Here is a 26,368-nt window from a genome sequence, read left to right on the forward strand (position 1 = left end):
TCCATCATTTATCCATCCATCCATACACCCATCCATAAATATATTCATCATTCTATTTATCTATTAATCCATCCATCCATCTATCCATTTGTTCATCCATCCATCTATCCATTCATTCATCCATCTATTTGTCCATTCATCCATCCATTCATCCATGTATTTAACAATCAATCCATATATTTATCATTCCATCCATCCATCCATCAATCTGACTATACACCCATCCATCCATCCATATATTTATCATTCCATCCATCAATCTGACTGTACACCTATCCATCCATCCATCCATCCATCCATATATTTATTATTCCATCCAACCATCAATCTGACTGTACACCAATCCATCCATCCATCCATCCATCCATTCATCTATCCACCTGTTTCTCTCTCTCTCTTTCTGTCTGTCCATTCATCCATTTAACAATCAATCCATATATTTAAAAATCCATCCGCCATCCATCATCCATCCATCCATCCATCCATCAATTTGTTCATCCATACTTCCATCCATCCATCAATTTGTCCATTCATCCATCCATTTAACAATCAATCCATATATTTATCATTCCATCCATCCATCCATCCATCCAACAATCTGACTGTACACCCATCCATACATCCATCCATTTGTCTCTCTGTCTTTCTGTCTGTCCATCCATCCATTTAACAATCAATCCATATATTAAAAAATCTGTCCGGCCATCCATCATTTATCCATCCATCCATACACCCATCCATACATATATTCATCATTCTATTTATCTATTAATCCATCCATCTATCCATCCATCTATCCATTCATTTCATCCATCCATATATTTATCATTCTGTCTATTGATCCATCCAACTAATTTGTCTATTCAGCCATCCGTTCATGTATTAATCCATTTGTCTGTCCAGCAATCCATCAATTGACTTTTCTACCCATATTATATGGTCAAAATGACACCAAATGTACACCCCTCTAGTTACTGAGTTCAGTTGTTTCAGCCACGGCCGTTTTAAACAGCCACGCCCGTATAAACTGAATGATACTAGTTTTAGTGAATAATGATTTTAATAATCTATGAATCTACAGCATGTCCATCTTCAGAAAGAATCACTTTTTATGTGATTCAAACTGTCCACAGAGACGTGTGGGACACGTGTAGACGTCCACATCAGGAATAATTGCAGATGTTTCTAATTGAGGATGACAGTTATCAGCAGAAGAATCTGTGCACTGTATAAACTCTAACAGGAGTCTGAAACGTCGTCTTCTGACTGACAGCGCTGAGAATTTCATTAGCTGGCAATGATGCCGAGGCTTCGCTTTTCACAAACATCTGAGATCCACGGGCTTATTATCAGCGGCGTATTCTGACACCTATCTGGAACGCTGCATTCTCTTTCCTTTTTTCATACAGAAATGGAATAAAATAAAATGGATTATGAAAAGTTTCACATTTATGATTTATAAGCTTTTGGCTTCTGGTCATGATGGAATGCTTCTCTTAAAGACAGAAATAAAGTGCCACCAGCACTGGAATTCTCAGCTCTGCTACCAGTCGGCTGGGCGTCCCTAGCAGGCACAACTGGTCACTAATCTGCTGGGTGGGAAAGACCAAACCGAAAAGGGGACAGGGTCATTGATTCTGTGTAAGGACCCTGGTTAGTAGCCCGAGGTGCCTGTACAGAAGTGGAGGAACGTGGAGATCAGCGAGTGACTCTCCATGCGCAAGACCGGCCTCATGTGTGAATCCAAAGAATAAGAAGGGGGTAGGTAGACAATATATACCCCCCTCGGATGCAATCGGGGTCCACAAAAAGTCCCCTAGCAGGCACAATTGGCATTGCCTGCAGCAGACAAAACTGGCCACTAGTCAGCTGGGTGGGAAAAGACTGGACCACAAAGGGGGTGGAGTATTCAACACTGTGTAAGGACCCTGGTTAGTACCCTGTACAGAAGTGGAGGAACGTGAAGATCAGCACGTAACTCTCCATGTGCAAATCCACCAAAGTAGAAGGGGTCGTTGGACTGCGCACTCGTCAAAGAGAGCGTATGTCAGGCAAATATACCCCCCTCCACAGTGACCGGGGTCCCCGAAAGCGGAGGACTAATTGGCTATGCTAAATTGGGAGAGAAAGTGAGAAAATGCAGAAATAACATAGGAAAAAAAGAAATAAATAATAAGGCAGTTGAAACCATGAAGCGATTCACTTCAGGCTCACACTTTGGCGAAGTGAAAAAGAGTAGAGAAAGCAAAATAATAAATAAATAAATAAATAAACTGTAAGAGGTCTCCTTAGGCGAGGCACAATGTTAAGTGTCCCTTCCAGATTTCAAAGTGGAAATTAATGGTTGATTCTCCTTGAAAACGGAGTTACCATAGAAACCGGCTTTTATTTCATATTTGCCGGCATAGGAAACCAAACAGTTCAGTACGGATGTGATGAAGACAATAAATTTATACTTTGGAAAAGACTCGGCACAAGCGACAGAGCAGAGCAAGCGGCGTACAAGAGCTGTTATTTTTTTGGTACCTGGTAGCTGCATAGAGACGAACGTGGTATCGTGGTGATTTACACTGTTCAATTTTAACCAGAGCTTACTGATGCAGAAAAAACTAAGTGTGAAATAATTTGTCGCTTATAAGGTAAACGCTGAGGTCTTGGAACTCAAGCAATGTGCTCATCACGTGTGATGATCTTTTTATGCATTTTACCCCCTTTTTCTCCCAATTTAGCATAGCCAATCCGCTGCTGGGGACCCCAACGGCGTCCGAGGAGGGTGTATATTCGCCTGACGTACATTCTCTCCGACGTGTGCGCAGTCCCACCAATTCCTTCTCATTCACCCATACGTCGTTGGATTTGCGTGTAAGAGAGCCACGCCCCGATCTCCGCACTCCTCCACTTTCTGCACAGACTCCCTGCTCAACCAAGATCCTTACACAACGTTGATAATCCAACACCTTAACCCAGTCTTTCCCACCGATGGATGGATTAATCTATTCATTCATCCATCCATCCATCTCTTTATCATTCCATCCATCCATCTATCTCTTTATCATTCTGTCCATCCATCCATCCATCTCTTTATCATTCCATCCATCCATCTATCTCTTTATCATTCCATCCATCCATCTATCTCTTTATCATTCTGTCCATCCATCCATCCATCTCTTTATCATTCTGTCCATCCATCCATCCATCCATTCATCTCTTTATCATTCTGTCCTTCCATCCATCCATCTCTTTATCATTCCATCCATCCATCCATCCATCCATCCATCCATCCATCCATCTCTTTATCATTCTGTCCTTCCATCCATCCATCTCTTTATCATTCCATCCATCCATCCATCTCTTTATCATTCCATCCATCCATCTATCTCTTTATCATTCTGTCCATCCATCCATCCATCTCTTTATCATTCTGTCCTTCCATCCATCCATCTCTTTATCATTCTGTCCATCCATCCATCCATCCATCCATCCATCCATCTCTTTATCATTCTGTCCTTCCATCCATCCATCATCTCTTTATCATTCTGTCCATCCATCCATCCATCCATCCATCTCTTTATCATTCTGTCCTTCCATCCATCCATCTCTTTATCATTCCATCCATCCATCCATCTCTTTATCATTCCATCCATCCATCTATCTCTTTATCATTCTGTCCATCCATCCATCCATCTATTTATCATTCTGTCCATCCATGCATCCATCTCTTTATCATTCTGTCCATCCATCCATCCATCCAACCATCCATCCATCCATCTCTTTATCATTCTGTCCATCCATCCATCCATCCATCTCTTTATAATTCTGTCCATCCATCCATCCATCCCTTTATCATTCTGTCCATCCATCCATTCATCTCTTTATCATTCTGTCCATCCATCTATCCATCCATCATCCATCTCTTTATCATTCTGTCCATCCATCCATCCATCTCTTTATCATTCTGTCCATCCATCCATCCATCCATCTCTTTATCATTGTCCATCCATCCATCTCTTTATCATTCTGTCCATCCATCCATCCATCCATCTCTTTATCATTGTCCATCCATCCATCTCTTTATCATTCTGTCCATCCATCCATCCATCCATCTCTTTATCATTGTCCATCCATCCATCTCTTTATCATTCTGTCCATCCATCCATCCATCTCTTTATCATTCTGTCCATCCATCCATCCATCTCTTTATCATTGTCCATCCATCAATCTCTTTATCATTCTGTCCATCCATCCATCCATCCATCCATCCATCCATCCATCCATCCATCCATCTCTTTATCATTCTGTCCATCCATCCATCCATCCATCTGTTTATCATTCTGTCCATCCATCCATCCATCCATCTCTTTATCATTCTGTCCATCCATCCATCCATCCATCCATCTATTTATCATTCTGTCCATCCATCCATCCATCCATCCATCTCTTTATCATTCTGTCCATCCATCCATCCATCTCTTTATCATTCTGTCCATCCATCCATCCATCCATCCATCCATCTATTTATCATTCTGTCCATCCATCCATCCATCCATCCATCTCTTTATCATTCTGTCCATCCATCCATTCATCTCTTTATCATTCTGTCCATCCATCCATCCATCCATCTCTTTATCATTCTGTCCATCCATCCATCCATCCATCCATTTCTTTATCATTCTGTCCATTCATCCATCCATCCATCTCTTTATCATTCTGTCCATCCATCCATCTCTTTATCATTCTGTCCATCCATCCATCCATCCATCTCTTTATCATTCTGTCCATCCATCCATCCATCCATCTCTTTATCATTCTGTCCATCCATCGATCCATCCATCTCTTTATCATTTTGTCCATCCATCCATCCATCCATCCATCTCTCTCTTTATCATTCTGTCCATCCATCCATCCATCCATCTATTTATCATTCTGTCCATCCATCCATCCATCTCTTTATCATTCTGTCCATCCATCCATCCATCTCTTTATCATTCTGTCCATCCATCATCCATCTCTTTATCATTCTGTCCATCCATCCATCCATCTTTTTATCATTCTGTCCATCCATCCATCCATCCATCTCTTTATCATTCTGTCCATCCATCCATCCATCCATCTCTTTATCATTCTGTCCATCCATCCATCTCTTTATCATTCTGTTCATCCATCCATCCATCCATCTCTTTATCATTCTGTCCATCCATCCATCTCTTTATCATTCTGTCCATCCATCCATCCATCCATCTCTTTATCATTCTGTCCATCCATCCATCCATCCATCCATCTCTTTATCATTCTGTTCATCCATCCATCCATCCCTTTATCATTTTGTCCATCCATCCATCCATCCATCCATCTTTATCATTCTGTCCATCCATCCATCCATGCATCTCTTTATCATTCTGTCCATCCATCCATCCATCTCTTTATCATTCTGTCCATCCATCATCCATCTCTTTATCATTCTGTCAATACATCCATCCATCTCTTTATCATTCTGTCCATCCATCCATCCATCCATCTCTTTATCATTCTGTCCATCCATCCATCCATCCATCCATCCATCTCTTTATCATTCTGTCCATCCATCCATCTCTTTATCATTCTGTCCATCCATCCATCCATCCATCCATCTCTTTATCATTCTGTCCATCCATCCATCTCTTTATCATTCTGTCCATCCATCCATCCATCCATCCATCTCTTTATCATTCTGTCCATCCATCCATCCATCTCTTTATCATTCTGTCCATCCATCCATCCATCTCTTTATCATTCTGTCCATCCATCCATCCATCCATCTCTTTATCATTCTGTCCATCCATCTATCCATCCATCTCTTTATCATTCTGTCCATCCATCCATCCATCCATCCATCTCTTTATAATTTTGTCCATCCACCCATCCATCCATCCATCTCTTTATCATTCTGTCCATTCATTCTGTCCATCCATCCATCCATCTCTTTATCATTCTGTCCATCCATCCATCTCTTTATCATTCTGTTCATCCATCCATTCATCTCTTTATCATTCTGTTTATCCATCTATCCATCCATCATCCATCTCTTTATCATTCTGTCCATCCATCCATCCATCCATCCATCTCTTTATCATTCTGTCCATCCATCCATCCATCCATCTCTTTATCATTCTGTCCATCCATCCATCTCTTTATCATTCTGTTCATCCATCCATCTCTTTATCATTCTGTCCATCCATCCATCTCTTTATCATTCTGTCCATCCATCCATCCATCCATCCATCCATCCATCCATCTCTTTATCATTCTGTCCATCCATCCATCCATCCATCCATTCCTTTATCATTCTGTCCATCCATCCATCCATCCATCTCTTGATCATTCTGTTCATCCATCCATCCATCCATCTCTTTATCATTCTGTCCATCCATCTATCCATCCCTTTATCATTCTGTCCATCCATCCATCCATTTCTTTATCATTCTGTCCATCCATCCATCCATCCATCCATCACTTTATCATTCTGTCCATCCATCCATCCATCTCTTTATCATTCTGTCCATCCATCCATCCATCCATCTCTTTATCATTCTGTCCATCCATCTATCCATCCATCATCCATCTTTTTATCATTCTGTCCATCCATCCATCCATCCATCTCTTTATCATTCTGTCCATCCATCCATCCATCTCTTTATCATTCTGTCCATCCATCCATCCATCCATCTCTTTATCATTCTGTCCATCCATCCATCCATCTCTTTATCATTCTGTCCATCCATCCATCCATCCATCTCTTTATCATTCTGTCCATCCATCCATCCATCCATCTCTTTATCATTCTGTCCATCCATCCATCCATCTCTTTATCATTCTGTCCATCCATCCATCCATCCATCCATCCATCTCTTTATCATTCTGTCCATCCATCCATCTCTTTATCATTCTGTCCATCCATCCATCTCTTTATCATTCTGTCCATCCATCCATCTCTTTATCATTCTGTCCATTCATCCATCCATCCATCTCTTTATCATTCTGTCCATCCATCCATCCATCCATCCATCCATCTCTTTATCATTCTGTTCATCCATCCATCCATCCATCTCTTTATCATTTTGTCCATCCATCCATCCATCCATCCATCTATCTCTTTATCATTCTGTCCATCCATCCATCCATCCATCTCTTTATCATTTTGTCCATCCATCCATCCATCCATCCATCTATCTCTTTATCATTCTGTTCATCCATCCATCCATCCATCTCTTTATCATTTTGTCCATCCATCCATCCATCCATCCATCTATCTCTTTATCATTCTGTCTATCCATCCATCCATCCCTTTATCATTCTGTCCATCCATCTATCCATCCATCATCCATCTCTTTATCATTCTGTCCATCCATCATCCATCTCTTTATCATTCTGTCCATCCATCCATCCATCCATCTCTTTATCATTCTGTCCATCCATCCATCCATCCATCCATCCATCTCTTTATCATTCTGTCCATCCATCCATCCATCCATCCATCCATCCATCATCCACCTCTTTATCATTCTGTCCTTCCATCCATCCATCTCTTTATCATTCTGTCCATCCATCCATATATTCATTATTACACCCAGTCATCCATCCATACATCCCTCAATCCATCCATTTATCATTCTGTCTATCCATTTATTCAGCTGTCCAGCCGAATGTCCGTCCATCCATCCATATATTCATCATTACACCATCCATCTATTTATCATTGTCCATCCATCCATCCATTTATCATTCTGTCCATCCATTCATCTGTCCATATATTCATCATTTCACCCATCTATCCATTTATCCATCCGTCCGTCCATCCATCCGTCCAGCCGTCTGTCCATCCATCCGTATATTGATCATTTCACCCATCCGTCCATCCATTTATCCATCCATCCATTCATATACAACCACTGGCAAAAATTATGGAATCACCACTCTTGGAAGATGTTCTGTCAATTGTTTAATTTTGTAGAAAAAAAATAAATCACAGACATGCCACAAAACTATCATTTTTCAAAATGTCAACCCTCTGGCATTAAGAAACAATAAAAAAAAGAAACAAATATAATAGTTGTGGTCAGTCACAATTGCTTTTTTTAGATCAAGTAGAGGAAAAAAATATGGAATCACTCAAATCTGAGGAAAAAATTATGGAATCACTCTGTAATTTGCAGTTTAAAAACAAAACATCTGCAGCAGATTAGATTTGCTAATTATTCTTCAGTTTAAAAAGAGTGCTCACACCTCGGAGAGCTGTTGCACAAAGCAGATTGTCATGAATCATGGTTCCAACACAAGATATGTCAGTTGAAACAAATGAGAGGATTATAAAACTCCTTCAAGAAGATAAATCATTGTGGAATGTCGCAAAAGATGTTGGTTGTTCCCAGTAAGCTGTGTTTAAAATCTGGACCAAGTACAAACAAAATGGGAAGGTTGTAAAAGGGAAGCATACTGGTAGACCAAGTAAGACATCAAAGCATCAAGATAGAAAACAAAGCAATATGTCTTGAAAACAGAAAATGCACAACAAAACAAATGAGAAACAAGTGGCCGGAAAGTGGAGTCAATGTCTGTGACTGAACTGTAAGAAATCACCTAAAAGAAATGGGATTTACATACAGAAAAGCCAAACAAAAGCCACCATTAACACCTAAAAAGAAAAGAACAAGGTTAAAGTAGGCTAAAGAAAAGCAATCGTGGACTGTGGGTGACTGGATAAAAGTGATCTTCAGTGATGAATCGCGAATCTGCATTGGGCAAGGTGATGATGCTGGAACTTTTGTTTGGTGTCTGTCCAATGAAATGTATTAAGGTATACGGCCTAAAGAAAACATGTTAATTTCCACAGTTGTTGATGATATGGGCCTGCATGTCGGGTAAAGGCACAGGGGAGATGGTCTTCAATAAATGCCAAAGTCCACATTGAAATTTTGGACGCTTTTCTTATTCCATCAGTTGAAAGGATGTTTGGTGATGATGACTTCATTTTTCAAGATGATAATGCATCTTGCCATAGGGCAAAGGACGTGAAAACTTTCCTTCAAGAAAACAGATAATGTCAATGGCATGGCCTGCAAATAGTCCGGATCTCAATCCATTTGAAAATCTCTGGTGGAAATTGAAGAAAATGGTCAATGACAAGGTTCCAACCTGCAAAGCTGATCTGGCAACAGCAAGAGACAGTTGAAGGCAGATTGATGAAGAATACTGTTTGTCATTAGTTAACTCCATGCCTCATAGAGTTTAAACCATTATAAAAGCCAGAGGTGGTGCAACAAAGTAATAATGGTGCAGTGTTTTCTAATGATTCCATAATTTTTTCCTCAGATTTGAGTGATTCCATATTTTTTTCCTCTACTTGATCTAAAAAAAAGCAATTGTGACTGACCACAACTATTATATTTGTTTCTTTTTTTATTGTTTCTTAATGCCAGAGGGTTGACAGTTTGAGAAATGATAGTTTTGTGGCATGTCTGTGATTTCTTTTTTTTCTACAAAATTAAACAATTGAAAGAACATCTTCCAAGAGTGGTGATTCCATAATTTTTGCCAGGGGTTGTAGTTGTCATTCCATCCATCCATCCATTTATCAATCTGTCTGTCCATGTGTCAAACCAACCATCCATCCTTCCATCCATCCATATAGTTGTCATTCCATCCATCCATCCATCCATTGATCATTCTCTCCATCCATCCATCCATCCATCCATATCGTTGTCATTCCATCCATCCATCCATCCATTTGTCATTCTGTCCATCCATCCATCCATCCATATCGTTGTCATTCCTTCCATTCATCCATTTGTCATTGTCCATCCATCCATCCATCCATATCGTTGTCATTCCATCCATCCATCCATATCGTTGTCATTCCATCCATCCATCCATTTATCATTCTGTCCATCCATCCATCCATAAATGTATCCCTCCGACTCAAACCTGGGAGCTCAGAATCTCATCACTGGTGTGTTAGCAGATTATCCCTCTGCGCCACCTGAGCGCCATTACCATCAGCTGATTTAACACCAATGATGTGGGCTCTTGGGTGGTGCAGCGGTAAAACACATTAGCCCACAAGTTCAGTTCTCATTTCTGCTATATGAACAATGATTGGCTCGTCTGAGGATGGGAGTGCCAGATGGGATTCCTCATAACTGCCGGAATTCTGACCTCTGCTGGCTGATTAAGGCACTGCACAGTGAGACGAGGGATAATATCGGTATGTGGTGGGTTCTCCATATGAACCCGCGCCGTGCAGGTGAAAAGAAGCGGTCGGCTACTGCACACGTGTCAGAGTGGGTGTGTGTTAGTCACATCCCTTTTTGGGTTAACCTACGTAAACCAGTGACCCTCTGATTACTAATCCAGTTTCTTAATGCTGAACTACCACTGTCCTCCTAAAACAAGATCATTGCAACAAGATCTAAACAATTGCATCATTTATAAGAGTAAAAGAAGATGAAGAAAACTTGGCCAATTAATTAGGAGACGCACGATTGAACAGTAAAACTGAAGTCTGGGGAGTTTAGTTCATTTCTTTCTCTGCTTCATACAGAAACATCAGAGCTACAGTGCTGCTTTTATTTCATTATATTATTTTTCATTCCTTTTTTAACCTTTTATACAGCTTTTATTGTAATTAAAAGTAGCCAAATGTGAACGTTCTGTTTAAATGTATTACATTTCGACTAGAAAAACAACCCACGCTGAAGAATAAAGTCAGAAAACCTAGTGAGCTGCCTTGCTGCCTCAGTAGAGAGGATTCTAATAAGACATCAAACTCAAACTCAAGGCGTCTATATGGTAATACATATATTAACAATCAGCCATAACATTAAAACCACCTCCTTGTTTCTACACTCACTGTCCATTTTATCAGCTCCACTTACCATATAGAAGCACTCTGTAGTTCTACAATTACTGACTGTAGTCCATCTGTTTCTCTGCATGCTTTGTTAGCCCCCTTTCACCCTGTTCTTCAATGGTCAGGACCCCCACAGGACCACCACAGAGCAGGTATTATTTAGGTGGTGGATCATTCTCAGCACTGCAGTGACACTGATGGTGGTGGTGTGTTAGTGTGTGTTGTGCTGGTATGAGTGGATCAGACACAGCAGCGCTGCTGGAGTTTTTAAACACCTCACTGTCACTGCTGGACTGAGAATAGGCCACCAACCAAAAAAATATCCAGCCAACAGCGCCCCATGGGCAGCGTCCTGTGACCACTGATGAATGTCTAGAAGATGACCGACTCAAACGGCAGCAATAGATGAGCGATCGTCTCTGACTTTACATCTACAAGGTGGACCGACTAGGTAGGAGTGTCTAATAGAGTGGACAGTGAGTGGACACCATATTTAAAAACTCCAGCAGCGCTGCTGTGTTTGATCCACTCGTACCAGCACAACACACACTAACACACCACCACCATATCAGTGTCACTGCAGTGCTGAGAATGATCCACCACCGAAATAATACCTGCTCTGTGGGGGTCCTGTGGGGGTCCTGACCATTGAAGAACAGGGTGAAAGGGGGCTAACAAAGCATGCAGAGAAACAGATGGACTACAGTCAGTAATTGTAGAACTACAAAGTGCTTCTATATGGTAAGTGGAGCTGATAAAATAGACAGTGAGTATATATATATATACATACACACTGACACTGTCATTCTTCATGTTGTAGCTCTAAGCCTCAGAGCAGCAGGTGAAAGGTAACGACCTCAGCTGAAACTACCTGTTCCTCGAGGATCTCTAGCGCTCGGTCAGAGTAGAGAGAGACTCATGAACCGAGTGATGGAAGTGGACTTCCAATCCTCAGCGCCCCACTGGCAGCCCTGAAGCGAAATATACAAACCAGGCATAGATCTGTCCCTCTCCTGCTTCAACAATGAACCATATCCAAAACGTACATGACAGTAATACAGAGAGGTAAGACAGGAGGGCGAGGGCGAGAGAGAAAGGGCTTCGGATCGGAATCGGCAGCCTGGGCGAGTCTGACAGGTCTGGTTTAATGAGGTCCGGCCGAGTACGGAGGCGTCAATGAAATCGATAGCCGAATTAACACATTGACACGCGGCCTGTTTACTTTCTGACATTTTGCGCGCACAATTAAGCAGCAGAGATATGCGAGTCGACTCCGATTAATCCCGGCGCCGCCGAGCTGCCTCCATCTATTTTCATTCAAAATGTCATCTCTGTGTTTACACAGACGTCTGAAAGCGAGTGCTTATCGGGTCCGCTGGACTTCCGATCGACCGACGCCATGGACAGAACACGGACCGGAGCGTCCCTGATGGTGGACGGAGGGGCCTGACGTAGAGCTGGGCGGTATATCGTAAATATCGATACACTGATCAGCCATAACATTAAAACCACCTCCTTGTTTCTACACTTACTGTGCATTTTATCAGCTCCACTTACCATACAGAAAAACTTTGTAGTTCTACAATTACTGACTGTAGTCCATCTGTTTCTCGGCATGCGTTTTTAGCCCCCTTTCATGCTGTTCTTCAATGGTCAGGACCCCCACAGGACCCCCACAGAGCAGGTATTATTTAGGTGGTGGATCATTTTCAGCACTGCAGTGACACTGACATGGTGGTGGTGTGTTAGTGTGTGTTGTGCTGGTACGACTGGATCAGACACAGCAGCGCTGCTGGAGTCTTTAAATACCGTGTCCACTCACTGTCCACTCTATTAGACACTCCTACCTAGTTGGTCCACCTTGTAGATGTAAAGTCAGAGACGATCGCTCATCTATTGCTGCTGTTTGAGTCGGTCATCTTCTAGACCTTCATCAGTGGTCACAGGACGCTGCCCACGGGGCGCTGTTGGCTGGATATTTTTGGTTGGTGGACTATTCTCAGTCCAGCAGTGACAGTGAGGTGTCCTGTGGGGACAACTCAAAGAGCAGCAATAGATGAGCGATCGTCTCTGACTTTACATCTACAAGGTGGACCGACTAGGTAGGAGTGTCTAATAGAGTGGACAGTGAGTGGACACGGTATTTAAAAACTCCAGCAGCGCTGCTGTGTCTGATCCACTCATACCAGCACAACACACACTAACACACCACCACCATGTCAGTGTCACTGCAGTGCTGAGAATGATCCACCACCTAAACAATACCTGCTCTGTGGTGGTCCTGTGGGGGTCCTGACCATTAAAGAACAGGGTGAAAGGGGGCTAACAAAGCATGCCGAGAAACAGATGGACTACAGTCAGTAATTGTAGAACTACAAAGTGCTTCTATATGGTAAGTGGAGCTGATAAAATAGACAGTGAGTGTATCATATCAAGATATGAGTTTTTAGTCATATAGTCTGGACTATAGACGCCCCCTCCGCCTGTCCTGTTTCGCTCCTCTCTCCCTCCTCCATCGGTGATGTGCTCGTTCTCTGGCATCTGTTTCATCCCTCTCAGCCTCCTGGCAGCACCAAACCAGTCGGGTCTCATAAACATTTGCCTAAACGTAGCACGCTTCACATCCAAGATTAATTGCCGCTGATTCAATATTTGGGCTGTTTATGCAATAAGCGTGAATGTCGCTTTTGCAGTTTGGAAAGGTGCGGTACATCACACTTTTTTCTCCGCGCTCCCCGAGCAACAGTTACGCCGGCTGCGCGATCCAAAGAGCCAAATTATCGGCGAGGAAGAGGCTGTAATTTCACGACTGCGCGAGCTGCTAAATTAACATAACAAAGACTCACCTCTGCCATTTTGGCAAGCTCGGTCCAATCGGCTTTGTTGTAGCTGCACATTACGCTGGAAATGATAATCTGTGGCAGACGGGGAGAAGAAAAGAGAAGGGAACAGATTACAACAGTGCTTACGTAGGCATATTCATTCTATCTTTCAATCTAGACGCCAGAAATCTAGTCTAAATGCTAACTCAATAACCCGAACCCTGTAGTAGTTGTTTTGTTTCCACGTCCTTTAAACGACTCCAGAACAGGCCACTTTATTGCCCTTGCTCAAAGTCAAAAAATCAATATTTATAATTTACAAGATCAGAACAACTCTACAGGCGTGCTGGCATTATTAAAACAATAAAAACATCACAGGGAGGGTATTACCCAAGAGCCCCTGTGCTAAGGCTGGATTAGCTTGTGCCATTTTCATTTTTCTTTCCCTCGACACACTACAAGCTAGCCATAAAACAGATTGTAGAAGAGACGCTGCTGAATATTACCTCCTGCTTCTAAGTATTCACACATTGGGGGGAAATTGGGACAAAAAAAAAACAAATACAAAAACAAACAAGCAACAGAAAACACAAATATATTTTCTTCTTCTTTTTCTAACGGACTACACAGACAGGCTACAAATAATGCAACAGAATATATGGTTAGTACACTGCACACGCACACCTATCGGTCACTTAATACTGGGTACAAAACCGCCTCTTATCGCTCTCAGAACTGGCTTCATTCCTCAGGTCATGGATCTCACACGGTGTTAGGAACATTCCTTACAGATCTCAGTCCATGTTTACATAACCAGTGCAGGTCTGTAAGCAGCAGATTCAATCTGCTACACAAAACTTGATGCTCTATAGACATATAGATAGATAGACAGACATAGAGACAAACAGACAGACAGATACATAGATACATAGAGATAGATAGATAGATAGACAGACAGACAGACAGATGATAGTTGGATAGATAGATAGATAGATAGATAGATAGATAGATAGATAGATAGATAGATAGATAGACAGACAGATGGATAAACAGACAGACAGATAGAGACAGACAGACATACAGACAAAAAGACAGACAGATAGATACATAAACAGACATACATACAGACAGATAGACAGACAGATCGACAGACAGACAGAAAGACAGACAGATATATAGACATACAGATATATAGACAGACAGACAGATAGACAAAAAGACAGCCATACAGGCAGACAGAGATAGATAGATAGACAGACAGATAGACATACAGATATATAGACAAACAGACAGACAGATACATAGATACATAAAGAGATAGATAGATAGATAGATAGATAGATAGATAGACAGACAGATAGACATACAGATATATAGACAAACAGACAGACAGATACATAGATACATAAAGAGATAGATAGATAGATAGATAGATAGATAGATAGATAGATAGATAAACAGACAGACAGACAGATACATAGATACACAGACAGACAGATAGAGACAGACAGACATACAGACAAAAAGACAGACAGATAGATACATAAACAGACATACATACAGACAGATAGACAGACAGACAGAAAGACAGACAGCCAGACAGATAGATTAGAAAGGCGAGTTCTGTCCTGGGCTGCACCCTGGACTCGGTGGAAGCAGTGGGGGAGAGAAGGATGATGGCCAAGCTGTCATCCTTAATGGAGAGCACTGATCACCCACTGCATGAAACTGTGACTGCACTGGGCAGCTCCTTTAGCGACAGGCTTCTTCACCCGCGTTGCTCAAAGGAGAGACATCGCAGCTCCTTTCTTCCTTCTGCTGTCAGGCTATACAACCAGCACCGTCCCAAACGTAGACAATTACCATCACAATAATTCACTTGGTTTTTAGTACTTCTCTGTGCAATTACTTTTAAATTATGTGCAATACTTGCTGTACCTGCTGTACTTTGTGCAATATTTTTTAATAACTGTGCATTTGGTTAACTTCATCTATAAATACTGTTTATATTTTTGTAATTTTTACTTTTGTAATTTTTTGTAACTTTGCACTTTACTGCTGTACTTTGTGCAATATTTCTAATAACTGCAATATTTGGTTTAACTTCCTCTATAAATACTGTTTATATTTTTGTAATTTTCACATATTCTTACTATTTAATATATCTGTACATACATGTAAACATTTTGTAATTTTCTATTTTCTGTATTCTTGAAAGCTGCTGTAACACTACAAATTTCCCCCTGTGGGATAATAAAAGGCTATCTTATCTTATCTTAGATAGACATACATATATATAGACAGACAGACAGACAGACAAAAAGACAGCCATACAGGCAGACAGACAGACAGACATACGGACAGACAGATAGACAGGCAGACAGATACTTTATTTATCCCAAAGGAAATTATTGAGAAGAAAATGAATAGAAATGTTTGATCTTTAATCAGGGGTGAAAAGTATTAATTAACGTTTCACTATCAATTAAAGCTGATGATTTCCACTGACAGGAGCTGAAGCAAAGACAGGCAATGATGACGCTTCTGGTGTGAACATAGGGCGATGAGCGATCAGCAATTCGGGCGACTAGAATTGCCAGTCTGAACGTAGTGTTACAGTTCATACATTTCAATTAAATAGAAATGTATCGTTTAGTTGAACCACTACTACCAGCCTGAATTTGTCAGGTTGAATTTGATGGACCAGTTTAAGCTGAATTGTGCTTTTGCTTTGTGACATGGTGGTTATCATGCTGTAGCCATTATAAGTTGGGTTTACTGTGGCCATAAAGGTAGGCAGCAATATTCAGGCAGGCTGTGGCATTTAAACACTCCGACATGTCCGATTGGCATAGAGACCCTGTGTGTCCCACAAAAACATTGTAATCCCATCATACACACACACACACACACACACAGACACCTTATAAAACCACTACTACCAGCCTGACCTGTTGACTGTTGACACAAGGCAAGCTGAGTCCATGAACTCATGCTGACACTGTGGAGTACCATGTACTTGTCACTTGTTGTTTTATATATTTATATTTATACTTTTATTTCTCATAGGTCCTTGTGTTTATTACACTGTTTTATCTGCACTGTGTGTATTTGTTTGCACTTGTGTTCTCTGGTCCTGGAGAAACCTTGTTTAATTTAGTGAGCACCCACACTGGTCCGTTACCTGCTTTGTTTTCTCACCCACTTTTTGTAACATCTTTCTTCTTTGTACCCGTTTTCGTTTCCCTCTTTGATTACCTTTATGAGTTACAGCTGTTCTCTGTTACGCTGCTCTGTTGACCTTGTTTCAGTCAAGTATTTAATCCTGTTCGTTTTCACAGACCAGTGAACAGTAACACTCACCAGCCTGACACTGTGCCAAACCTGTGTCTGACCACAGCCTTGATACTGACCACAGCCTCGTTATTTACTACGACTAGTGTCTAAACCCTGTACACCCTGTTCACTGATGCTCCGAACTTGTTGATGTTCCGATCACATTTGTAGGATTTGCCCTGATATGTACATTTGCTTTATTGTAAATAAACCAGCACCTGCAAATGCGTCCCGTTTGTCTTCTTGCATCAATGTAACACATTTAAATATGTACTTATATATAGCTGAAGTAACAATAAAGCCTCTTAAACTTAGTAAAAAAAAAATAAAAAAATAATAATAATAATACAAAAAATACAAATAATAATAATAATAATAATAATAAAATAATAATAATAATAGAAAATAATACAAATAATAATAATACAAATAATAATAATAATAATAAAAATAATCTCATAAACACTACTAGAAGTAATAAATAAATAAATAAATGAATAAATAAATAAGTAAATAATACTGCTACTACATCTACCTCTACAATTAATAATAATAATATTAATAATAATAATAAAAATAATAATAATATCATGAACACTACTACTACTACAATAATTAATTTTAAATTAATAATTCTGCTAATAAATAAATACCACTACAAGTAATAATAATAATAATAATAATAATAATAATAATCTCATAAACACTACTACTACTACAAGTAATAAATAAATAAATAAGTAAATAAATAATACTGCTACTACGTCTACCACTACAATAATGATGATGATGATGATAATAATAATAATAATAATAATATCAAACACTACTACTACAAGTATTAATAAATAAATAAATAAATAAATAAATAATACTGCTACTACTTCTACCACAACAAGTAGTAGTAACTATAATAATAATAATAATAATAATAATAATAATTCATAATAATACAACTAATACTAATAACATTGTTATTATTATTATTATTGTTATTATTATGATATTGACAGTGGTAGCCTAGTGAGTAGAGCTTTGGGATATAAATAGGTTTGTCGGTTTGAATCCAGGCTCTGCCATGCAGTCACGGTTGGGCCTTTGAGAAAGGTCCTTCACCCTTTCTGCTTTAGGGGCATCGTACAATGGCTGACCGTACGCTCTGACCCCAGCTTGCAAACAAGCTGGGATATGAGGAAAACTAATTCTGTTGTTTAAATATATCAGTCTGAAAAGGATTACAAAGCCTTTTTCTTACCAAAACACAGTAAGATACATTAAGTTTTAATGCAAGAAGTTGTAAACAGTAATAAACGCACAATATTGACATCAAACAACTGTAAATGGGACACAAAAAATGAATCATAATGAAATTTTTGACATGCCTAGAAAGCTGTTCAAACAAGTCAAAGACAGATCGGTCACGCTGGGTTTCAAAAACCTCGCCCTGCACCCATAACATCTCAAACGGGATCTAATCCAATGACCACGTGGATCTGGGCCATGATGCAGTGAAGGTGCCAACCGGACTGAAAGCTGGGCTTTAACGAAGGGTATCGGGGGACAGCATGAGGAGAAATGTGATTTCAGTGGAGGATATTAAACTCAGAGGATGTGCTCTCCCCCAGGACAAATTTCCACAGGAGATAAATCTCTGGGGCATTAGGCTTTCCCCAAAAGCGCCGCACCGCCAGGAACTAAGTATAGCCCACCTACGCTGGCGCAGAAAATATCGCCGAGTTTTAGAGCGCAAATAAAGTTAAGCAGGCTGACATTTACTGCTCAGATTTACCAAACAACTTTGACATATAAGCCATATTTGATACACCCTGAAATAGTTCTTGTTAATATTACTGTAAAGCCCAGGCAAGCCGCGAGATACCAAGCGCTGATAGAGATGACTGAAATTACCACCCTCCATCCAGCCCCAGGAAAATAGCGGCTATTCTATTTTGATTTAAGCGTGACCTTTGGCCAATTCTACTCCGCATTATGGGGAGAAAAAAAGCAGCAGGGCATCTTCTCCTCGCTTTATTAAAGACAATCGGGGCTAAAAGCGCCGTCAGACAGGCTGTGCGAGTTAAAGCCAGGAGGGACCGCGGGGACCGGGGAGACGGACGGGATTACCTTGTTATCGGCTCCATAACCCTGTTTCAAGCTCCTGCCTCCAAACACACGGCGCACTGTAACAACGCATCTCCATGGAAATCAGTCACCCCGAGCCTGTCACTCGGCCAACATATGAAAGCCGTTTCGGAGCGTCTGGCCCCTCCTTCGCGCCGCTCGGCAGCCGTTCCCTCATAATGGGGCGCAAATTTGAAGCATTGATGATGACAACCGCAGCAATTTGTTCGTACGCTCTGACCTGCAGCTGCAGTCTGGACGAGGTTTAGAGGTAAGACTGTGGAATGAAAATATCTGCCCCACAGCAGCGCCGTGCAGAGAGAAATACAGAAAAAGAGAACGGCTGGACAGAGACAGGGCAGTCTGACCAACGTTTTCTGCCAGTAAATGAAAATCATTCAGTCCAGAACACAGATTTCTTCTATAGGTGGCTGCATGTAGTTTCACCATGCATACAGATAGACTTTTTTATTTGTATTCACTATTAACCAGAGTACTGGGTACTAAATAGATTCATCCGATCTGCATTTAAACATCGTAAGTACAGCACTTTAAACAAGCATTCATTTCTTTATTATATATATATACAGTGTATCACAAAAGTGAGTACACCCCTCACATTTCTGCAGATATTTAAGTATATCTTTTCATGGGACAACACTGACAAAAATGACACTTTGACACAATGAAAAGTAGTCTGTGTGCAGCTTATATAACAGTGTACATTTATTCTTCCCTCAAAATAACTAAATATACAGCCATTAATATCTAAACCACCGGCAACAAAAGTGAGTACACCCCTAAGAGACTACACCCCTAAATGTCCAAATTGAGCACTGCTTGTCATTTTCCCTCCAAAATGTCATGTGACTCGTTAGTGTTACTAAATCTCAGGTGTGCATAGGGAGCAGGTGTGTTCAATTTAGTAGTACAGCTCTCACACTCTCTCATACTGGTCACTGAAAGTTCCAACATGGCACCTCATGGCAAAGAACTCTCTGAGGATCTTAAAAGACGAATTGTTGCGCTACATGAAGATGGCCAAGGCTACAAGAAGATTGCCAACACCCTGAAACTGAGCCGCAGCACAGTGGCCAAGATCATCCAGCGTTTTAAAAGAGCAGGGTCCACTCAGAACAGACCTCGCGTTGGTCGTCCAAAGAAGCTGAGTGCACGTGCTCAGCGTCACATCCAACTGCTGTCTTTGAAAGATAGGCGCAGGAGTGCTGTCAGCATTGTTGCAGAGATTGAAAAGGTGCGGGGTCAGCCTGTCAGTGCTCAGACCATACGCCGCACACTACATCAAATTGGTCTGCATGGCTGTCACCCCAGAAGGAAGCCTCTTCTGAAGTCTCTACACAAGAAAGCCCGCAAACAGTTTGCTGAAGACATGTCAACAAAGGACATGGATTACTGGAACCATGTCCTATGGTCTGATGAGACCAAGATTAATTTGTTTGGTTCAGATGGTCTCAAGCATGTGTGGCGGCAATCAGGTGAGGAGTACAAAGATAAGTGTGTCATGCCTACAGTCAAGCATGGTGGTGGGAATGCCATGGTCTGGGGCTGCATGAGTGCAGCAGGTGTTGGGGAGTTACATTTCATTGAGGGACACATGAACTCCAATATGTACTGTGAAATACTGAAGCAGAGCATGATCCCCTCCCTCCGGAAACTGGGTCGCAGGGCAGTGTTCCAGCATGATAATGACCCCAAACACACCTCTAAGACGACCACTGCTTTATTAAAGAGGCTGATGGTAAAGGTGATGGACTGGCCAAGCATGTCTCCAGACCTAAACCCAATAGAACATCTTTGGGGCATCCTCAAGCGGAAGGTGGAGGAGCGCAAAGTCTCGAATATCCGCCAGCTCCGTGATGTCGTCATGGAGGAGTGGAAAAGCATTCCAGTGGCAACCTGTGAAGCTCTGGTAAACTCCATGCCCAGGAGAGTTAAGGCAGTTCTGGGAAATAATGGTGGCCACACAAAATATTGACACTTCAGGAACTTTCACTAAGGGGTGTACTCACTTTTGTTGCCGGTGGTTTAGACATTAATGGCTGTATATTGAGTTATTTTGAGGGAAGAATAAATTTACACTGTTATATAAGCTGCACACAGACTACTTTTCATTGTGTCAAAGTGTCATTTTGTCAGTGTTGTCCCATGAAAATATATACTTAAATATCTGCAGAAATGTGAGGGGTGTACTCACTTTTGTGATACACTGTATATATATATACATTTAGATATACACTGATCAGCCATAACATAAAAATCACCTCCTTGTTTCTACACTCACTGTCCATTTTATCAGCTCCACTTACCATATAGAAGCACTTTGTAGTTCTACAATTACTGACTGTAGTCCATCTGTTTCTCTGCATGCTTTGTTAGCCCCCTTTCACCCTGTTCTTCAATGGTCAGGACCCCCACAGGACCACCACAGAGCAGGTATTATTTGGGTACTGGATCATTCTCAGCACTGCAGTGACACTGACATGGTGGTGGTGTGTTAGTGTGTGTTGTGCTGGTATGAGTGGATCAGACACAGCAGCGCTGCTGGAGTTTTTAAACACCTCACTGTCACTGCTGGACTGAGAATAGTCCACCAACCAAAAATATCCAGCCAACAGCACCCTGTGGGCAGCGTCTTATGACCACTGATGAAGGTCTAGAAGATGACCGACTCAAACAGCAGCAATAGATGAGCGATCGTCTCTGACTTTACATCTACAAGGTGGATCAACTAGGTAGGAGTTTCTAATCGAGTGGACAGTGAGTGGACACGATATTTAAAAACTCCAGCAGTGCTGCTGTGTCTGATCCACTCATACCAGCACAACACACACTAACACACCACCACCATGTCAGTGTCACTGCAGTGCTGAGAATGATCCACCACCTAAATAATACCTGCTCTGTGGGGGTCCTGTGGGGGTCCAGATCATTGAAGAACAGCATGAAAGGGGGCTAACGAAGCATGTAGAGAAACAGATGGACTACAGTCAGTAATTGTAGAACTACAAAGTGCTTCTATATGGTAAGTGGAGCTGTTAAAATGGACAGTGAGTGTAGAAACAAGGAGGTGGCTTTAATGTTATGGCTGATCGGTATATATATATATATATATATATATATATATATATATATATATATACGTATATATATATAAATATATATATATATATATATATACAGTATATACTGTATATATACAGTGTATCACAAAAGTGAGTACACCCCTCACATTTCTGCAAATATTTCATTATATCTTTTCATGGGACAACACTATAGAACTAAAACTTGGATATAACTTAGAGTAGTCAGTGTACAACTTGTATAGCAGTGTAGATTTACTGTCTTCTGAAAATAACTCAACACACAGCCATTAATGTCTAAATAGCTGGCAACATAAGTGAGTACACCCCACAGTGAACATGTCCAAATTGTGCCCAAATGTGTCGTTGTCCCTCCCTGGTGTCATGTGTCAAGGTCCCAGGTGTAAATGGGGAGCAGGGCTGTTAAATTTGGTGTTTTGGGTACAATTCTCTCATACTGGCCACTGGATATTCAACATGGCACCTCATGGCAAAGAACTCTCTGAGGATGTGAGAAATAGAATTGTTGCTCTCCACAAAGATGGCCTGGGCTATAAGAAGATTGCTAACACCCTGAAACTGAGCTACAGCATGGTGGCCAAGGTCATACAGCGGTTTTCCAGGACAGGTTCCACTGGGAACAGGCTTCGCCAGGGTCGACCAAAAAAGTTGAGTCGACGTGTTCGGCGTCATATCCAGAGGTTGGCTTTAAAAAATAGACACATGAGTGCTGCCAGCATTGCTGCAGAGGTTGAAGACGTGGGAGGTCAGCCTGTCAGTGCTCAGACCATACGCAACATACTGCATCAACTCGGTCTGCATGGTCGTCATCCCAGAAGGAAGCTGACGCACAAGAAAGCCCGCAAACAGTTTGCTGAAGACAAGCAGTCCAAGAACATGGATTACTGGAATGCCCTGTGGTCTGACGAGACCAAGATAAACTTGTTTGGCTCAGATGGTGTCCAGCATGTGTGGCGGCGCCCTGGTGAGAAGTACCAAGACAACTGTATCTTGCCTACAGTCAAGCATGGTGGTGGTAGCATCATGGTCTTGGGCTGCATGAGTGTTGCTGGCACTGGGGAGCTGCAGTTCATTGAGGGAAACATGAATTCCAACATGTACTGTGACATTTTGAAACAGAGCATAATCCCCTCCCTTCGAAAACTGGGCCTCATGGCAGTTTTCCAACAGGATTACGACCCCAAACACAACCTCCAAGATGACAACTGCCTTGCTGAGGAAGCTGAAGGTAAAGGTGATGGACTAAACCCAGTTGAGCACCTGTGGCGCATCCTCAAGCGGAAGGTTGAGGAGTTCAAGGTGTCTAACATCCACCAGCTCCATGATGTCATCATGGAGGAGTGGAAGAGGATTCCAGTAGCAACCTGTGCAGCTCTGGTGAATTCCATGCCCAGGAGGGTTAAGGCAGTGCTGGATAATAATGGTGGTCACACAAAATATTGACACTTTGGGCACAATTTGGACATGTTCACTGTGGGGTGTACTCACTTATGTTGCCAGGCATTTAGACATTAATGGCTGTGTGTTGAGTTATTTTCAGAAGACAGTAAATCTACACTGCTATACAAGTTGTACACTGACTACTCTAAGTTATATCCAAGTTTTATTTCTATAGTGTTGTCCCATGAAAAGATATAATAAAATATTTGCAGAAATGTGAGGGGTGTACTCACTTTTGTGATACACTGTATATATATATATATATATATATATATATATATATATATATATATATATGATGACAGTGAGTACAGAGAACTGATCCAGGACTTCGTGGACTAGTGTCTGCAGAACCACCTCCAGTTAAACGTGGTGAAGACCAAAGAACTGGTGGTTGATTTCCGTAGGTGCAGACACCCCTTGCCACCAGTGAACACTCAGGGAATGGACATTGAGAGAGTGGACTCTTACAAGTACCTGGGTGTCCACCTCAATAACAAACTGGACTGGTCAGTTAACACTAATGCACTCTATAAAAAAGGTCAGAGCAGACTCTACCTACTCAGGAGACTACGGTCATTTGGAGTGCGGGGGGCACTCCTGAGGACTTTTTTTGATACAGTGGTGGCATCAGCAATCTTTTATAGAGTGGTATGCTGGGGCAGCAGCATCTCTACAGTGGACAGGAAGAGACTAGACAAACTCATTAAGAGGGCCGGCTCTGTTCTGGGGAGCCCCTTAGACCCAGTGCAGGTGGTGGGAGACAGAAGGATGTTAGCCAAGCTGGCATCCATGCTGGAGAACGACTCCCACCCCATGCATGAGACTCTAGCAGCACTGGGCAGCTCCTTCAGTGACAGGCTGCTTCACCCCAAATGTGTGAAAGAGCGGTATCGCAGGTCCTTCCTTCCTGCTGCTGTTAGACTATATAACCAGCACTGTTCCACAAAGATCACACACACTTTAAATCATTCATAACAATGTGCAACTTTCCCCATGTGAAATTATTACAGTGCAATATTTTTCCCAAGTGCAATTATTGTAATAATTTGTAAATATTTTTAGAGTTTTTCTGACTTTTTTATTATTATTATTATTGTTACACATTGTACTTCTTATTGTCTATATTTTTGTACTGAGTGCTGTACTATCCCTTCGCTGCTGCAACAATGTGAATTTCCCCACTGTGGGACTAATAAAGGATTGTCTTATCTTATATTTTATATATACGTATATATATCAGCCATAATCTTCTGGGGTGTTCCCAGTCTGCAGTGGTCAGTATCAATGAAAAGTGGTCCAAGGAGGGAACAGTGGTAAACTGGCGACAGGGTCATGGACGGCCAAGACTCACTGATGCATGTGGGAAGTGAAGGCTGGCCCGTTTGGTCCGATCTAACAGACGAGCTACTGTAGCTCAAATTGCTGAAGAAGTTAATGCTGGTTCTGACAGAAAGGTGCCAGAGTACACAGTGCATCACAGTTTGTTGTGTCGTCCACCGACGAAAGCGCCAACAGCGGGCACGTGAGCATATATACACACACAGTATATGATGTTTCAGTTCCTTCAGTCTGTCGCTGCCTATTAGATGCTCTACATAATGACAGATCCATGAACAGATACCGCAGCTCCTTTCTTCCTTCTGCTGTCAGGCTATACAACCAGCACCGCCCCAAGCGCAGACAATTACCATCACCATAACTCATATGGTTTTATATTTGCAATAATTTAATTTCAATTAAACCTTAACAACGTGCAATACATTTTTTTGAGTTATGTGCAATACTTCTCAGACTATGTACAGTTCGCTTTAAAAAACATTGCAATATGTCTTCTGCTTTTTTTCTTCTTTTCTTTTGTAATTTGTATTTTTTTATATCTTTTTTATATGCCCCTTATCATTTTTAATCTTATCTTATCTTAACAAAATATAAAAAGAAAACATACTTGTTTCTACACATATTGTAAAACATTACTTCCCCTGTCTAACACGTTTGTTCGACAAACACACACACACACACAAACACACACCATCTTTGGTTACTTAATATTACTTTTATTAATATTATTAATAAAACAATGAACTCTAATGAATTGGTAAGGCTTTTATAACACAGCTTTATAACAGGCTTATTTTCATCTACACCAAAAAAACAAACAAAAAAAATTACAGATTTTTAATAAAAGTGTGTAAATATATTATTCTGAAGGTCAGTTGGAAAGTCTAAATGACCAAACCATAGAATGAGGTGGATATGTATCAGGGTTAAGTTAAGATCAATATTTAGACTCTACAAAACAAACTTTTTCCTTTTCTTTTCTAAAATAACAACATTTTAATTATAAGTGTACATTAGATGTAAAATCATAAGTCATTTAAAATATCAAAACAAAATCTGATGGGAAATATTAAAAATATTTTAGAGGAATTATTGTAAATATATTTGGTAATAAATAAGGTATAAGTGTGTTGCAATCCATTCCAGAAATTTGGAAAATTTGCTGTATCAGTAAACAAAGTTTCCATCAGTTCTTACTTTCTGTGTAACCGAGCTGTACGATTTCATGATTTCACTAGAAAAACGCAAATAAAACATTAATAAAATATTTTAGTGTCTTTGCAGAATGGACGATAATACAACTA

At 40.9% G+C, this 26,368-nt stretch overlaps 1 protein-coding gene across 2 annotated transcripts in view; it reads right to left on the reverse strand.

Moving 5' to 3' along the window:
- Nucleotides 1-26,368, reverse strand: part of dpyda.1 (dihydropyrimidine dehydrogenase a, tandem duplicate 1) — a 358,262-nt gene that overhangs the window by 126,472 nt on the left and 205,422 nt on the right. The window contains exon 16 of one of the 2 annotated variants that reach the window (XM_062991432.1): nucleotides 13,729-13,797. In XM_062991432.1, coding sequence (XP_062847502.1) covers nucleotides 13,729-13,797 — 69 coding nt within the window. Of the gene's footprint in view, nucleotides 1-13,728; nucleotides 13,798-25,813; nucleotides 26,299-26,368 lie in introns of those variants that run through there. The other variant, XM_062991433.1, reaches the window with a different exon arrangement.

The sequence above is a fragment of the Trichomycterus rosablanca genome, chromosome 3 (genome assembly GCF_030014385.1).
Source record: "Trichomycterus rosablanca isolate fTriRos1 chromosome 3, fTriRos1.hap1, whole genome shotgun sequence".
In the NCBI taxonomy this organism is placed as follows: domain Eukaryota; kingdom Metazoa; phylum Chordata; class Actinopteri; order Siluriformes; family Trichomycteridae; genus Trichomycterus; species Trichomycterus rosablanca.